Source organism: Antechinus flavipes, chromosome 4 (assembly GCF_016432865.1).
Source record: "Antechinus flavipes isolate AdamAnt ecotype Samford, QLD, Australia chromosome 4, AdamAnt_v2, whole genome shotgun sequence".
NCBI lineage: Eukaryota > Metazoa > Chordata > Mammalia > Dasyuromorphia > Dasyuridae > Antechinus > Antechinus flavipes.
This window is the reverse complement of record NC_067401.1, coordinates 250,083,522-250,101,363: the sequence shown is the minus strand read 5'-3', so window position 1 is coordinate 250,101,363 and position 17,842 is coordinate 250,083,522. Positions and strand designations below refer to the sequence as shown.

The 17,842-nt window shown below is 32.4% G+C and overlaps 1 protein-coding gene across 1 annotated transcript in view; it reads right to left on the bottom strand.

The window, feature by feature from the left end:
* The window catches only part of BCKDHB (branched chain keto acid dehydrogenase E1 subunit beta), a 238,451-nt gene that overhangs the window by 130,377 nt on the left and 90,232 nt on the right, over positions 1-17,842 (bottom strand). The window contains exons 7-8 of the mRNA XM_051997318.1: positions 15,484-15,581; positions 14,143-14,253 (exon numbers count right to left, since the gene is read on the bottom strand). Of these exons, the coding sequence (XP_051853278.1) occupies positions 14,143-14,253; positions 15,484-15,581 (209 nt within the window). The remainder of the gene's footprint in view (positions 1-14,142; positions 14,254-15,483; positions 15,582-17,842) is intronic.

Genomic DNA, 17,842 nt, shown 5'->3' with positions numbered 1-17,842 from the left:
ACTTGGGAAAACAATAAACCTGGAAAATAGTTCTAGGAGAGATAATCTAAGGATTACTGAACTACCTGAAAATGATGATGAAAAAAAGAGCCTAAACACTATTTTTCAGGAAATCATCAAAGAGAACTACCCAGATGTTGTAGAAACAGAAGGTAAAATAGACCTTGAAAGAATTAATCAATCACCTACTGAAAGAGATCCCAAAATTAAAACTCCAAGAAATATTGTGACTAAGTTCCAGAACTATCAGATCAAGGAAAAAATAATAAAGGCAGCCCAGAAAAAAACAACAACAACAACAATTCAAATACCAGGGAGCCACAATAAGAATTACTCCAGATCTAACAGTGTTCACATTAAAGGATTGAAGGGCCTGGAATCTGAAATTCTGAAAGGGAAAGAATAACTTACCCAACCAAACTGAGCATTTTCTTCCAGGGAAGAAGATGGACATTCAATGAAATAGGTGAATTCCATTTATTTCTGATGAAAAAAACAGAGCTAAACAAAAAAATTTGACCTCCAGATACAGGAGAAGCATAAAAAGGTAAAAAGAACTCTTGAGAACTGTATTTCTGTTATGGGTATACATAAGAGTACATGTATAATTTGGTTTTACTATTATAATATAAAAAAGGATCTAGAAGTAGAAAGGAAATTGTACCAGAAAAAGGGAAAAGTGGAGGTACTACATCTCATGAAGAGGCAAAGAAAACCTATTATAGCTGAGGGAAAGAAGGGAAACGGATGAATATAGTATGAATTTAACTCTCATCAAAATTCACTCAAAGAGAAAATATTAGACAAATTCGGTTTACAGAAAAATTTCTTACACCTCATTGAAAAGTAGGAGGGGAAAAGCAAAAAGGGAAGGAGTAGGCTAAATAGAAGGAAATAGAGAAATTATAAGGGAAAATTTTAAGAAAATGGAAGGAACTTAAAGGGGGGTGGGGAGAGAAAAGGGATCCTAAAGAGGAAGTGCTGCATGAGGCAAGTGGTGCTCATAAGTTTAATACTGGGGAGGGGAGTAAGGGGGAAAGGAAAGAGAAAAGCATAATCTGGGGTTAACAAGATGGCAGAAAATACAGAATTAGTCATTTTAACCATAAATGTGAATTCGGTAAATTTCCCCATAAAGCAGAGGCAGATAGCAGACTGGATAAAAAGCCAGACTCCCACAATATGTTGTTTACAGGAAACACAACTGAAGCAGGGTGATACATACAGAGTAAAGGTAAAAGGCTAGAGCAGAATCTACTCCAGGTGAAGTCAAAAAAGCAGGAGTAGCCATCCTGATCTCAGATCAAGCAAAAGCAAAAAGTGATCTAATTAAAAGAGATAAGGAAAGGCACTATATCTTGCTAAAGGGTAGCATAGATAATGAAGCAACATCAATACTAAACCTATATGCTCCAAGTGGTATAGCATCTAAATTCCTTAAAAAAGTTAAGAGAACTGCAAGAAGAAATAGACAGCAAAACTATAATAGTGTGAGATCTCAACCTTGCACTTTCAGAACTATTTTAAATCAAACCATAAAATAGATAAGAAAGAAGTTAAAGAGGTAAATAGAACATCAGAAAAGTTAGGTATGATAGATATTTGGAGAAAACTAAATAAAGACAGAAAGGAGTACACTTTCTCCTCAGCAGTTCATGGAACCCATACAAAACTTGACCATATATTAGGACATAAAGATTTCAAATTCAAATGAAGAAAGGCAGAAATAGAAATGCATCCTTTTCAGATCACGATACAATAAAAATTACATTCAACAAAAAGCCAGGGGAAAATAGACCAAAAAGTAATTGGAAATAATTTCATCCTAAAGAATGGGTGAAACAGCAAATCATAGACACAATTAATAATTTCATCCAGGAGAATGACAATAATGGGAGCACATACCAAAATGTGTGGGATGCAGCCAAAGAGGTAATAAAGGAAACTTTATATCTCTAGAGGCTTACTTGCAAAAAATAAAGAGAAAATCAATGAATTAGGCTTGCAACTAAAAAAGCTAGAAAAAGAGTAAATTAAAAACCCCCAATCAAATATTAAACTTGAAATTCTAAAAATAAAAGGAGAGATTAATAAAATTGAAAGTAAAAAAAAAAAAACCTATTGAATTAGTAAAAAAAAAAAAACAACTAAGAGTTGGTTCTATTAAAAAAAACCAACAAAATAGATAAACCCTTAGTAAATCTGATTTAAAAAAGGAAAGAGGAAAATCAAATTATTAGTCTTAAAAATGAAAAGGGAGAACTTGCCACTAATAAAGATGAAATTAGAGCAGTAATTAGGAGTTACTTTGCCCACCTTTATGCCAATAAATTTGATAACTTAAATGAAATGGATGAATACCTTCAAAAATATAGGTTGCACAGATTAACAGAAGAAAAAGTAAATTGGTTAAATAGTCCCATTTTTAAAAAAGAAATAAACAAGCTATTAATCACCTCCCTAGAAAAATCCCCAGGATCAGATGGATTTACATGTGAATTCTACTGAACATTTAAAGAACAATTAGCCCCAATGCTATGTAAACTATTTGAAAAAATAGGGAATTGTAGAGGGCTGGAACTATTGAGTCAATGCACTGAGGTCAGGACTGCCAAGCACTTGAGGCTAACTACCGATTGGACAATACTCTATGGGCATATGCTTGGAAAATGGTCCTTTCCACTATCCATACTGGCTCAATGATTGGTGTATACAGAGGATTGTAGGAGAGACTAGGAAGTGGAATAAAACTAGCCAGGGTCACTCTTTGGTGGTAGACAAGGGAGAAGGCAGTTGCATTGATTCTGGTTCCATCCTGTTTGATCCTATATCTAAGACCAAGAATAAAGATTAAGGACTTTTGCTTATCCTGACTCCGGCTGATTCTGGAGTGGCCTGGGTGCTAGCACAGTCATTACAGGGAATGAAAGAGTCCTACCAAATTCTTTTTATGACATAGACATGGTACTGATACCTAAACAAGGTAGGTTGAAAACAGAGAAAGAAAATTATAGACCAATCTCCCTAATAAACATTGATGCAAAAATCTTAAATAAAATATCAGCAAAAAGATTACAGAAAATCATCCCCAGGATAATACACCATGACCAAGTAGGATTTGTACTAAGAATGTAGGGCTGGTTCAATATTAGGAAAACTATTAACATAATCGATTATATCAATAACTAAATTAACAAAAACCATATGATCATTGCAATAGAAGCAGAAAAAGCATTTAATAAAATCCAGCACCCATTCCTATTAAAAACACTAGAGAGCATAGGAATAAATGGACTTTTCCTTAAAATAATCAGTAGCATCTATTTAAAACCATCAGTAAGCATCATATGTAATGGTAATAAATTGGTACCGTTCCCCCAAAAAATCAAGAGTGAAACAGGGTTGCCCACTATCACTATTACTATTCAATATTGTATTAGAAATGCTAGCTTTGGAAATAAGAGAAGAAAAAGAAATTAAAGGAATTAGAGTAGGTAATGAGGAAACCAAATTATCACTCTTTGCAGATAATATGAGGGTATACTCAGATAACCCCAGAGAATCAACTAAAAAGCTATTAGAAATAATCCACAACTTCAGCAAAGTTGAAGGATACAAAATAAATCCACATAAATCCTCAGCATTTTTAATATATCACTAACAAAATCCAAAAGAGACACAAAGAGAAATTCCATTTAAAATAACTGTTGATAGTATAAAATATTTGGGAATCTATCTGGCAAGGGAAAATCAGGAACTATATGAGTAAAACTACAAAATACTTATCACACAAATAAAATAAGAGCTAAACAATTGGAAAAATACTAAGTGTTCTTGGATAGGTCAAGCAAATATAATAAAAATGGCAATATTATCTAATCTATTTATTTAGTGCTATACCAAACTCCCAAGAAACTATTTTAATGACCTAGAAAAAATAACAACAAAATTCATCTGGAAGAACAAAAGGTCAAGAATTTCAAGGGAACTACTGAAAAAAATAAATAAAATGAAGATGGCCAAGCTATGCCTGATCTAAAACTATATTATAAAGCAGCAGTCACCAAAATCATTTGGTATTGGCTAAGAAACACACTAATTGATCAGTGGAGTAGGTTAGGTTCACAGGACAAAATAGTCAATAACTATAGCAATCGACTGTTTGACAAGCCCAAAGACCCCAACTTTGGGGATAAGAATTCACTATTTGACAAAAACTGCTGGGAAAATTGGAAATTAGTATGGCAGAAACTAGGCATTGACCCACATTTAACACTGTACACCAAGATAAGATCAAAATGGGTTCATGATTTAGGCATAAAGAATGAAATTATAAACAAATTAGAAAAACATAGGATAATTTACCTCTCAGACCTGTGGAAGAAGAAGGAATTTGTAACCAAAGAAGAACTAGGGATCATCATTGATCACAAAATAGAAAATTTTTATAATATCAAGTTAAAAAGCTTTTGTACAAACAAAACTAATACAGACAAGATTAGAAGGGAAGCAACAAACTGGGAGAACATTTTTACAATTAAAGGTTGATAAAGGCCTCACTTCTAAAATATATAGAAAATTGACTCTAATATAAGAAATCAAGCCATTCTTCAATTGATAAATGGTCAAAGGATATTAACAGACAATTTTCAGATGATAAAATTGAAACTATTTCTACTCATATGAAAAGGTGCTCCAAATCATTATTGATCAGAGAAATGCAAATTAAGAGAACTCTGAGATACCACTACATACCTGTCAGATTGGCTAAGGTGACAGGAAAAGATAATGAGGAATGTTGGAGGGCATGTAGGAATACTGGGACACTAATGCATTGTTGGTGGAATTGTGAACAGATCCAGCCATTCTGGAGAGCAATTTGGAACTATACTCAAAAAGTTATCAAACTGTGCATATCCTTTGATCCATTGGTGTTACTACTGGGCTTATATCCCAAAAAGATCTTAAAGAAGGAAAAGGGACCTGTATGTGAAAAATTTTTGTGGCAGCCCTGTTTGTAGTGGCTAGAAACTGGAAAATGAATGAATGTCCATCAGTTGAAGAATGGATGAATAAGTTATGGTATATAAATGGAATATTATTGTTCTGTAAGAAATGACCAGCAGGATGAATACAGAAAGGCCCAGAAAGACTTACATGAACCGATGCTAAGTGAAATGAGCAGAACCAGGAGATCATTATACACTTCAACAACAATATGAGGATCAATTCTGATGGAAGTGGCTCTCTTCAACAATGAGAGGATCCAAATCAGTTCTAACTGATCAGTAATGAACAGAGCCATCTATACGCAGCAAAAGGTCACTGGGAAATGAATGTGGACTACAACATAGCATTTACACTCTTTCTGTTATTGTTTGCTTGCATTTTTGTTTTTCTTCCCAGGTTATTTTTACCTTCTTTCTATCTCTAATTTTTCTTGTGCAACAAAATAACTGCATAAATATGTATACATATATTTTAACATTAAAAAATACATACATATATACTTATGAGTGTGTATATATATATGTATATGTATATGTATATATATATATATAGAATTAGAATTATATTCTAATGCAATTAGAATGTAAGTAAGCAGCTTGAAAGCCCTTTTGTTATGTTCCCATAACCTGACACATAGTCAATGCTTAATAAATGCCTGTTGATTGACTTCTTGAAGAAACTGACAATTTCTATTTTTGCTATAGAGGAAAATGGCTCATGCTTTAGCTTTATTTTTCATCAAATCTTAGAAGAAAAACAGCAGGCTCTTAAAAGAGATTTCCCAAAAAGCCATTATTTCTGGTTTCTCTTCTTAGATCACCTCAAGACATAAGGCTTCTGTTACAACTAGCCAACGTGCTTAGGTTCCCCTATGAACAACACCTGTCACAATAATAGACTTTGTTGATTGACTGTACTATTCCACTCAATAAGCTCTCCGACATTGTCATACTGATAAAAGAAATAATTATTCATTTTATCATGCTCTGTTTTATCAGAGATAGTCTATATATGTTTTACAAATTGAAGTTTTTTGGCAACTCTGCATCAAGCAAGGTGCTGGGTTGTTTTTTTCCCCCATGTCTGTGTCACTTTTTGTCACAATTCTCACAATATTCCAAACTTTTCAATTACTAATATAACTATTATGGTGATCTGTGATCAATGATCTGTGATGTTGCTATTGCAATTATTTGGGAGTGCCATAAACTGCACCCAAATTAAATGGCAAGCCTAATTGATGTTTTATGTTTTACTTTCTCCCATTTGAACAGTCCCCCATCTCTCTCCCTCTCCTGAGGTCTCCTGAGACAAAATAATATCTATTTTTGAGACAAAAAAAATAATGAAATTAAGGGAAATAGTTATCCTAAAATGGTCTCTAAGTGTGGATGTTAATCAAGGTATGGAAAAGGATGGTGTCACTTACCAACCATTTTATCTCTGACATAAAGCTGCCCTTTGAAACAAACTCAACTTAAAAATGTGGTTTATTTTATCAGATTTCTAAAGAATAACACTTAATTTTAACAGAGGAAGTTACTACTAACAATAGTGATATTTCTGATTTTAAATTTTTTTAAAAGGCAACTATTTACTCATTAAATAGTTCACAAAAAAATCCTCATCATTAAATTTTAAATATTTTTACTCAATATAATTAAATAGAACATGTTGACTCAATTCACCATGTTAAATCAACTTTCAAAAAACTTTTTTTAAACCAAAACAATATTTTACTGTCAAAGAGACATATAATTTTCTTGTGGTCATTAGTTTTTAGATTATATGTTTTAACTAAAGGCTCTTCAAAAACATTAGCAAGCACAATTCATTGCTTTTAGTACTACAGGTAATGCCTTTCCTTTCCACACTAAAAAAAAAAAAAAATTCAAATTAAATCAAGATAATTAAATGGCATTAAAATGTGTATCTTAGAAGCATAAGGCACTACTGTATTTATTTAGAATTAGAATTTAAAACATACTTTACTATTGATAGTATTCAACAAATGTGAAAACCAAATATCAGTCACCTATTTTGGTCTAAGAGAGGCCTCTAGTGGTTACTATGTATCTAATTTGAGATTTTCCATGCTTAAAAGGCAAGCTATTCTTTTTATATAGCTACTATTTGATTACTGTTGCTATGTCAGTAAAAATAATTCCGAATCTTTTATTTTTATTTTATTGTTCATTTTTCTTGCTTTCTATGTATTTGACTATTCATATTTGTTGAGAGATGTTTCCATAAAAAATATGAACAAAAATATAAAATAATAGTAAAGACCAAATATTAAAAATCAACAAAATTATTAAAAGCTCAGATCTTTTCAGCAAAGCTCCAAAAGCAAAATAAGACAATTTCTCTTTAAAAATCCTATCATCCAGTCATTGGATTGGTTTGAATTGGCTGGATATTATTAGATCATAAATGTACTTTAATCTTCTTAGCATGATTCATCAAAAAGATTAAATTATTCATATTTCAAAGTTAATTTTGTTTCACATATTCATAAATATGTTAAAATTACAAATATGAGCCATAATAACTTTAAAGGAATGATGTAGTAATTTGTAATATCTTCGTAATATCACCTGGTTTTTCTCCCATCTTATGAGCTGTGTGGTCACAGGCAAATCACTATCTCCTGAGCCTGTTTCTTCATCTATAAAATAGGAATAATATAAAACATTCACACTTCATAGATTTCAGAATAGTACTTTGTAAGTAATGAGGGACTGACCAACAGGAGCCTAGTCCTAGGATAAACTCTTCTTAGTGTCAATGTATGAGGATGCTTAAGTAGTCTGGTTCTTGGATATGCATTAATGGAGGCTCCTATTTTCCACTTCAGAGAATGTAAAGGTATTCTGTTACTGTGTCCTATCCACTTAACTGCATGAACATGGCAAGTATTTCAACTGGCTGCTGAGTGAGGACTAAGAGTGCAAACCAAAGGAACCAACAAGCCAAATCTCTTTCCTTTCTGCTGGCAACATAAACAACTCTTTGAATTCCCAGAGATAGGGAACTGATGAAGAACTGGGGAAGGCATTTTTCCTATAGGGCCAGCCAGAGAGCACATAGCCTCAAAGACAAGATTGGATCTAAGATGAGGCTACCTCCTGTTTGTGTCTTTTTCTTCTTTGGCACAGAGTTTTCCAAGATCTCTAAAGTTGGAGGAATCACCAGGCCTCCAGCAGTCAAACCTGGTAAGGTGCCAGCCCTGAAAAGCAATCTGTATGAGCAACCCCAGCAGTGGATCTACCTGACAGAAATGCCCTGCAGGCAAGAGAATAATTTATCCAGTGGCTATGCCACACCCAAATATGAACTCAGTAGTGGAAATGTCGTATCACATCCACTTTAAGTTGTGCTTAGGGACTAAGGGGCTACAGGGAAGAGGATACTCAATTCTAGAGGATAATTTTTGAATTTTAGTTCTTGCTGTATCTTTTCAATATGTATTCCTTTATAAAATCTAATTATATTAAATAATTATCAATTAATATTGAGGAAATCTTAACCGACAAGTGGAGAATATGGTGCCAATCTGTGATATGAGTGATAATGAGATACTGAGAGAAGCAAATTATACTGGGGCAGTAATCACTGATTGATACTACAGGGAAAGATGTGAGAATAGAGGCTTGAGCAGATAAAATGAAAAGAATCATACTGCCCTTTGGGATACCTTTAGAACTCCGAGGAAGGAAATATAGCCAGCCAAACATCAATGAACTAACCTGCGGGAGTACATATGAGTTTAGAGTGCTTTGGTGATCCCCTAAAGAACAGGCTTGGGATGCTGTGAATTAAATATCTGAGGGAGAAGTGGTTCCTGAATGGTTGAGACTTATGAAAAAAACATATATGTGCTTCTGCAGAGAACCAAGTTCCCTCATCACATCATCTTAAATTTCCAGAGACAATTCACTAGCCCATTCATGGGTTAAATACAGGCAATGCTCAATGAATATGCTCCTAGAACTAGGCTTCCAAAGACCATTCTTCCTTCTATACATTCTCTCTAAAATTATTTGCCCCAATATCAAGTTAACCAATCTTTGATATCATCATTAGCCAATTAATATCAAATAGCTTTTTCAAAATAATATAGCCAGTTTGTTCCTTTTGAATGTACACATAGTTTTAGCTCAGCAGCAAATGAAGTGTTTATTTTCACTACTCCAAAAAGTCACCAAAAAACATAAACATGCTCTGTAGTGGAGAGTCAGGCTCTCTATACTTTTAGAAGCAGCTCACCAACCTAACCACAAGCTTTGGCAGCAGAGAGTGCCTACTGTGAATCCTGCTTGGTTTGGTTCCTCACTGTTCAGTAACAATCCTACATATACAAATGAGAATTACTATTATGATTTTATTAATGCTGACTTCACCAATAAAAGGATTATTATAAGTAAACCATACTATATAAATATTTTGTCCTCCTGCTGATGATAATAAGTGAAGGAACAAAAAATAGAGATAACAACTCTTTAGTTTTTTACTGGATCATATATTGTTTTGATTTAATTCCCTGACAATACATAATTGATTAGATGAAAGAGAAAGGAAGTATTCCTCTATCATTTTTTTTAACCAAAAAGCTTGCATTTCTAAACAAATAATTTGAACTTTCCCAGGTAACTTCAAAATGGACATATCATCAAAGCACAAACAAAAAGAAATATAAATGAATAGCCCAAAATGAAACCTGCTTGACGTTTGTAATTTTTAACCACAAAAAGTATAATTCAAGAAGTACATAATCTCTCATCACTTTAGTCCATCTTGCACAATGCTGCCAAAGTAATTTTCTCTAATCACACAACTAAATCATGTAATTCACCTACTCAATCAACTCCAGCGACTTCCTAGTTCCTCTAGAATAAAATATCAACTATTCTGTTTAGATTTTAAAGCTCTGCACAAAATGGTCCAAACTAATCTTTCCAGCTTCATTGGATAAGCTTATTATTCTACTAGACTAAGCTTGTTACCTCTTGACTCTGGCTATGGATTTTAAAAAATTTACATCCTTCTTTTGTTGTTCCCAGAAAAACAAGCTACCTTTTAAAAATATACCTATATACATATAAATCCACGGAGATATAGATATAGATATAGGCATAGGAATCTATCTCCATGGATGATTTATTTCTATAGATTACTAGAAATTAGTATAGACTATATGTATGTATATGTGTGTGTTATATATATATGCATATATATATATGTGTGTGTGTATATATATAAAATGTTAAACAAATTGGCATCCAGAAGTATACTTTCAGAAGTAAATTCAATGTACCATGAAAATGAGGCCATGTCACTATATTTTTGGATTTTTTTTCTCTTAAAAAATTCCATGAGGCAAGCAATTTCTTGTTTATATAATTGCATTTTTATTTTTATTATATTTTTCAAAATTTAATTACAAAGAATAGACTATCCCTTTCAATGATATCCTTAAAGAAGGTGGATTCATAGATACACAAAGAAATAGCAAAGAAATAGAAAGCACTAACAATCATTCTACCTATATATATTGTGATTTCTTAAAAAGAAAAGGACATAACTTAAGGAAATCACTAGAAACATAATCCCAAAGCTGCACAAATAGCATTCATTATTTGAGATTCCTAATAATCAGAAATTCAAATTGAAACAATGCTAAATTTGCTGCCAATTGGCAATCATAATAGATGGCAATAGTCTATATTAGAGAAACTGTGGAGAGATCAGAATACAGGTATATAATTGGTGAAGCTATGAACTGATTTTAAAAAAACCTTTTTTGAAACAATTTGGAATTATATAAATAAAATAACTAAAATGTAATGTTAAAATATCATTCATGAAATTTTTTTAAAAGTCACTTTTTAATAACAATTATGTATGACAAATTAAAACATAACAACTTTTCAAAGAAGTACTTGTTTTTCCAAAACAAACAAAAGAAATGCTTCAGTACAGATATTAAGAACCATGCCTAAGTGTGAAGGGGCAGGTCGATTCTCCAAAAGCCCCCACAGCTGTGAATCATAACACTGGAAGGAATTGCCAATCAGCCTTTACTGACATAGATGTTGCTTGTGAGTGGGGAATGAAATAAATGGGAGAGGAGAGGGAAGAGGAGCGAGATCAGAGAATGCAACTACCTCTCTTTGTATTATTATTATCATCCTCTCACATGAAGGGATTCATTCTGCTGGTCTGAGTTGGATCTCTCTGGCAAGTGGCTCCCATAATATCCAGCAGCCACTATCAGGTTGCTCCCCTAACAAACATCAAATGGTTCCCAATGTGGGGCACAAGAAACAAAGAAGCAGCAGTGCTCAAGAGTTGTAGTACCCTTCCAGAAGAGTTCCTTCGGTAATCCGTGGGGAAGGAAAGTGCGAAGAGACCCAGTCAGACTTTTTCAGTCAGGATAATTAAAATGGGCCAACACATCAAAGTACCAAGCCAGGAGACTGATGAGAGGCTTAATGAAAAATGCTTACTATGACTATAATCCTACTTTTCTGTTTGTCAGAAAGTTTCTCCATGACATCTACAAGATTCAATACCTGAGGTAACATCTCGCCTGCAACCATCCAGAGAAATAGTATAGAAAAGACTTTGATAGTGCTGTTTGTATTCCTCAGCATGTAGATTCAGATACCTTAGCATGTGGACTCAGATAACAGCCAAATACACAAACTTAATGGCCATGCTGTTGGGGGGGGAAATAATTGTGTGCCCATAAAACAAAAAATGATACATATATATTTTTGAAATTACTCATTAAGAATGTAGTATTGGTGAAAGCATTTAATTACCATTAGCCAAAAGTCTAGGTCCTTTCTCTTTTTCTATAAGTAAAATTAATCCAGATTCCTATTTATATTAGAAAAGGTATTCTTTCATCTTAGTTTTTCCTCTAGCAAGAGATCTAACAACTTATGCCAGGATCTGAAAAGTCAGATCAAACTATAGTCTTTAAGAGCCTCCAAGCTTGTCAAGAAAGCACATTCTGACTTTCACTGTCACAACTCATCAACCACTGTTAGAAAAAAATTTCTATGACTCCTCTAACCATCCCTATAAATTTACAAAACAAAATAACCCTCTCTAGATTCTATGTCAGTGGTTCTCAAACTTTTGTTTTCAGGATCTTTATCCTATTAAAAATTATTGAGGATCTCTACAAAGCATTTTTGTTTATCTGGATTATATTTATAGACATTTACTATATTGGAAATAAAAACTATTTTTGAATTTGTAGACCCTCTAAAAGGGTTTCAGAGATCCCCAGGATTCTCTAGACCATATTTTGAGAACCACTGTTCTATGTGCTTTCCCTAATAATGTGTTACTTTCCCTAACAGAAAGTGAACCAGTAATGACATTCACAGAACTTAATACAGTGTTTTACATATAGTAAGAGCTTAATAAATGATTTTTCATTCATTCATTCATTCTTTCCAAAACAGCACCAGAAGACTTTGTCTAATGTTCAATACATCTCATCTTCACACAGTACAGGTGTCTAATTTAGTCTTCTTTTCTTTACCCCAAGAAAGAAGAAGCCTACGCTACAAAAAACAGTAGTTTGTTCCATGATCATACAAAACATAGCCTAGGCAGCTAACGAATAAAAGCTGGCAAGAAAAAATCTTTTGCCAAATTTTAATCCAGAGCTTTCCTCCCTACTTCCGGAATCTTCTACCGGGGGAGGAGCCAACGTATAGGAAAACAAAACATTTTAATTTTTCATCAGCACCAAGGAGGAACCCAAATCAATGCCAGAAAGAATCAGGGCATAAGTGATTTTTTCAAGTACCATTTTTACTATTCTTTCACATTTATAGGATCCACCACCCTATGAAAGAATGGTATTCAACAATAAAGGAGCACAAATTACAATTTTAGCAGTGTGGGAATAAAATATGCCACAGCATAGCTCCTTCCTGCAAACCCAGAATGTTATGTCAAAGCCATCAGAGCAATGAAAGAAATGGAAATTTTTGAAGCCCTCTGCAGGAAACCTATATCTAACTTGAGTAGAGTATAAGGAAGTAGGATGTTTTGGTTTGTTGTTTTTGTTTTGGTTTTTGGTTTTTTTTTTGCATATTCTTGCAAATTGTTCTTAACCATCATAGCTATAAAAATAAATACTGATTATTTCTGAAAAAATGTATAACTAATCACATGCAGGTACAGTGAGGTGAATCTACAAAAATATTCATCTCAATAAATCTAATGGATGTAAATAGACACTTTGTCAAATAATAGACAATACCATTTACTAGAACTCAAAGCAATGATATCATCAAGTGATTTTAATATAACCAAGTACAGTATCAAAGTTATAAAAATGTTTAAGCCAAAAGGAAAAGAGGTAAAATTAAACTTTAATATTTTTAACTTCCATATTAATTTTCCATAACAATAAATTTAGAACAAGCAACAAATGTCATTACTATCTAAACAGAACTACTAAAACAGCCTTAAAAACAAAAGGGAGCATTACATTTGCCTTATTTCTACCAAAAGAGAGAAATAAATTTACTGTAAGTTGGTATGGGCACTTCTAACTGTGAGATATGTTGGTTTTAATAAGGTGAATGAAGACTAAATCACACTCTTAAAAGAGCAAGCGTCTTAAACATAAAAGCAATTAAGAATAGCGCCAGCCCAAGTAGACACATTCTAAATGGCTGTTTTCATAAAAAGGAAAAAAAACAAACAAACAACTTAATGGGAACAACATGAATCTTAAAAATTTAACATTTACTCTGGGACCAAAAGTAATAGAATTACACATCATGTACATCCAGGGATAATTAAACTTCCTTCTTTTCCATGAACTCTTCACATTTTGTGCTAATTCTATTCAGGCTAAAAACACAAGGAATCTGTAAAGCATAGTCTGAAACTCTCATTTTTTTTACTCTATTCTAATACGCTGTTTTAAGTAGACCATGTGTGGGAAATCAAAAGGCCTATGGAAAGATTATCAAAAAAATTTTTTTTCAAAAAAACATTCTCAATTAACCAACAATATTTACCAAAGTTTGATGCCAATAGCAACCAATCATATCTTTGTAATATTAGAGACACTATTAAATTAGCTATGCTTACCTTACAAACTGTTTCTATATCCCAAGGTAGGATAGTTTTCAAGTCAATTACTTCACAAGAAACTCCCAATTTTTCTTGAGCCATGCTGGCCACTTCTCTGATCACATGAACCTGAAATGGAAAAAGGGAAAAATCTGTGATATTCTCCCTCAAATTAATACTATTTTCATAGTATTTTGGGGAATTAGTAATACTGCATTTAGTATTTAATAACATTTTATGAGAATTATTCATTTTTTAAATTTATTTCATAATCAATCAGAAACAATAAAAACTAAAATTCAAACCACACAAAGGAATTGCTAATAATAGTCTATATACTAATAATGGAAACACAAGTAATATTTGGACAATTCTAAATAATTAACTTCTTAAGTTTTCATAAAAAGAATCTGAAGAACAAAATTACAAACAACATCAATGTCATGAAGTAAATGAATGAATAATTTTGTTATATTAATATAATATTATTATATTAATTAATGTCAATTATTAATTAATATTAATGAAAGTCATCTTCTAAATGAAAATTGATTTGGACTATGTAAAATATTAATTTTCACTTATGGAAAAACATACAAAGAATTATATTTCTATAGAAGGTAATTCCATTGGGTGAACAGGCCAACTTTAATTTTGTGATGACAGAAAAAGAATGTTATACAAATTACCAAATTCACTAAATTATACATATCTTATTACATAGTTATTAAAAATCTTTTTGCTTTTCAAGTATCTTTATACCAAGTAATGGTATGAAGAAACCATTTCTTTAAAACATAGTTATTTTCTATCTGAAGAGATTTTGTTTGTTTTTTCAAATGTCAGCAATAAACTGATTTTCTATCCCTAAGCTCCTCTTAACAGAAAATACTTTGAACAACTGACACCTGAAGCTATAAATGCTATGTTGCAAAAGGATGGGCCAATCGATTACTTTAAATTTTGAACATAATGATAACAAAGATTATCTTGGATTTATATTCTTAAATGGAATTATGATGTTTTCAAAGCTACATTTCTAAGCATCTTGTATTAATATCCTATTAAATTCTCCACAGATCTCCTAAAATTAAATGGAGACCCATTAGCATATGGAATGTACTTCTGCCATCCCTTATTTTTATCATTTGCCTACACCACATCCCAGGTATAATTCCTTTGATGAAATATTTTATGTGACTTTTTGTACAAAAATTATTTCTTAGAAAAATGTTGTAATCTATATTACAACATATGTCATTTCAGTGACTTCAGTGACCCAAAAATTTTTAAGTACTCAAAGATTATGCTATTGGAATATTATTGCTAAAAATTAATTTATTTCAAGAACTTACTTACCTGAGTCCCCCAGGCAACTAGAGTAACATCACTACCTTCCTGTAGTACCTCAGCTTGGGACAATGGGATATAATATGGCTCCACAGGCACTTGTTCCACTATATAAATATTGAGAAAGGGATGAATTTATATTTGTTAAAGAAATTTAAATATATATATCATAAAATATCTAAATGTATTTCCATTAAAATAGTTTTATCATACGTCAAAAGATATAAAAGATATTGATTATAGCTCCATCAATATCAACAAGTACAACATTTTTAAAAAGATGTCTGATTCACTAAAATAAATTATATTTTCAAAGTTTTTGCCAAGTATCAAAATTATGAGGCAAGGATGATAGAGGAAATACACACACACACACACACACACACATACATATATATATACATACATATGTATATATATATGTGTGTGTGTGTATAATTATTTGGATATCTCTTCTGCAAAGTCCTGGCTCTCAATATGAACATAAACCATTCACACATAGTTTTGATGAAGATGAAAATAAAGGAATATAAATAGCCTTTGATGTTCTCTCAGTGATCATCTTCAGGTAATAATTTCATCTGTAATTTTCTTCATCCTTTTGGTATTTTCCCTTCTTCAAAAAATATTGAATATTGATGTTCTAAGTACCTTAAAATTTAATTTGCTATAGCATAAATTTTTCCAAGTTTTCATGAATAGATCTAGCTACTCATTCTTCCAACTTCATCTTCCAAAAAGTCATTTGCAATTCCATATATAGTCTCAGATGAGTTATCAGAATGCACATATGATGATAGCAATGTAATCAATTACAAAGAATTACTATAGAAATAGTCAAAACTGTTCCACTTTGCATCTATTTGTTCACCCCCTTAAGTTTGATTTGTAAAAACTCAAAGTCATATGGCTTGAATGAGCTGTACACAAAGCTTTCCCCAAATTTATTTTCACCTCTATTGATTTTATTTACTCTATGTTGATATCTGGACTTAATACCAAAGTGAAGAGATGAAAAGAGATCATCTTCATGATCTCTTTGAGATCACATCTATAGATCATATCTATCATCTCTATGAACTCTGAGTTCAGGTTACTGAGCTCAGAAGACATTATCAGTGACTTTTTTGAAAGATAATAGCAACCAGGAAAGGTCCTTCAAAACTGGATCAAATAAAATGTTATCTCACTAAAAAAAAAAAAAAAAAGAAAGAAAGAAAGAAAGAAAGAAAGAAAGAAAGAAAAAGATGAGAATTAAGTTTATAAACCATAGATCAACAAAGACCAGGAAGGTTTCTAATATTTCTGACAAAATTCTAAATATATTATTAAAATTTTATGACTTGAGAGGCAGATTCAAGATGTCAGAGAATACACAGGACTTTGAGGTCTTCCTGACTTCCCTCAGAAACAACACTAGATCAAGCCTCTAACAGATTTTGGAATGGCAGGACCCACAAGTATTTGGAGTGTAACAAATTTCCAGCAGAAGATATCTTGAAAAGTCTTTAGAAAAGGTCTGTGTCAATTGGGGGACAGGGAGAGATAAAGTCCAGCACAGGTGCAGCATAGGGAGACCAAGGCAAAGAGGTCCCATGTGGGAAATCTAGTGGGAGGCTCTTAGTTAAAATACAGCAGTGTTTGGTTACTCTTTCCTGGTTCAGAAGGCCAGTGGATCAGCAGACTAGTTGTGAGATTTCCAAAGCATCTTAAGGAATAAAAATAATGAACCCCAAAACCCTACTACAACAGTCAGGACTTGGTCAGGCCCAGCCAGCACAGTGGGAAAGCCATCAACACCAGCCTCAGCTCAGTATAAAGATTCTGTTCCCCTGTAGCAGAAGCTCAAAACAATCTCCGTTGTGCCCAATGAGCCTCAACCTTTTAAAATGAGTAAGAAAAAAGAGCTCTGACTATAGATAGCTATTATGGAGTCAAGAAAGAACAGAATTCAACCATGAGGATGCCAAAGGCAAAACACTTCCAGATGAACTTTCAAAGGGGAATATGAATTGGTCTCCAATACAAGAGGCTTTCTTGGAAGAATTCAAAAAGGATCTTAGAAGAGAAACAAAAGAAAAATGGGGAAAGGAAATGAGAGCTTTGCAGGAAAGTTCAGAAAAGAAAACATAACTAAAGAAAACAACTTCTTAAAAATACATTTAATGAAATGGAAAAAATATACTGAAGAAAAACACTTCTTAAAAATAGATTTGGTGAAAAAGAAAAAGAAAGCAACTCCCTGAAAACAGAATTGGTGAAATGAAAAAAAGAGAACAATTCCTTAAAAATAGAATTGGTGAAAATGAAAATGAGAAGAACTCCTTAAAGAATAGAATTGGTGAAATGGGGGAAAAAATCCAATGAA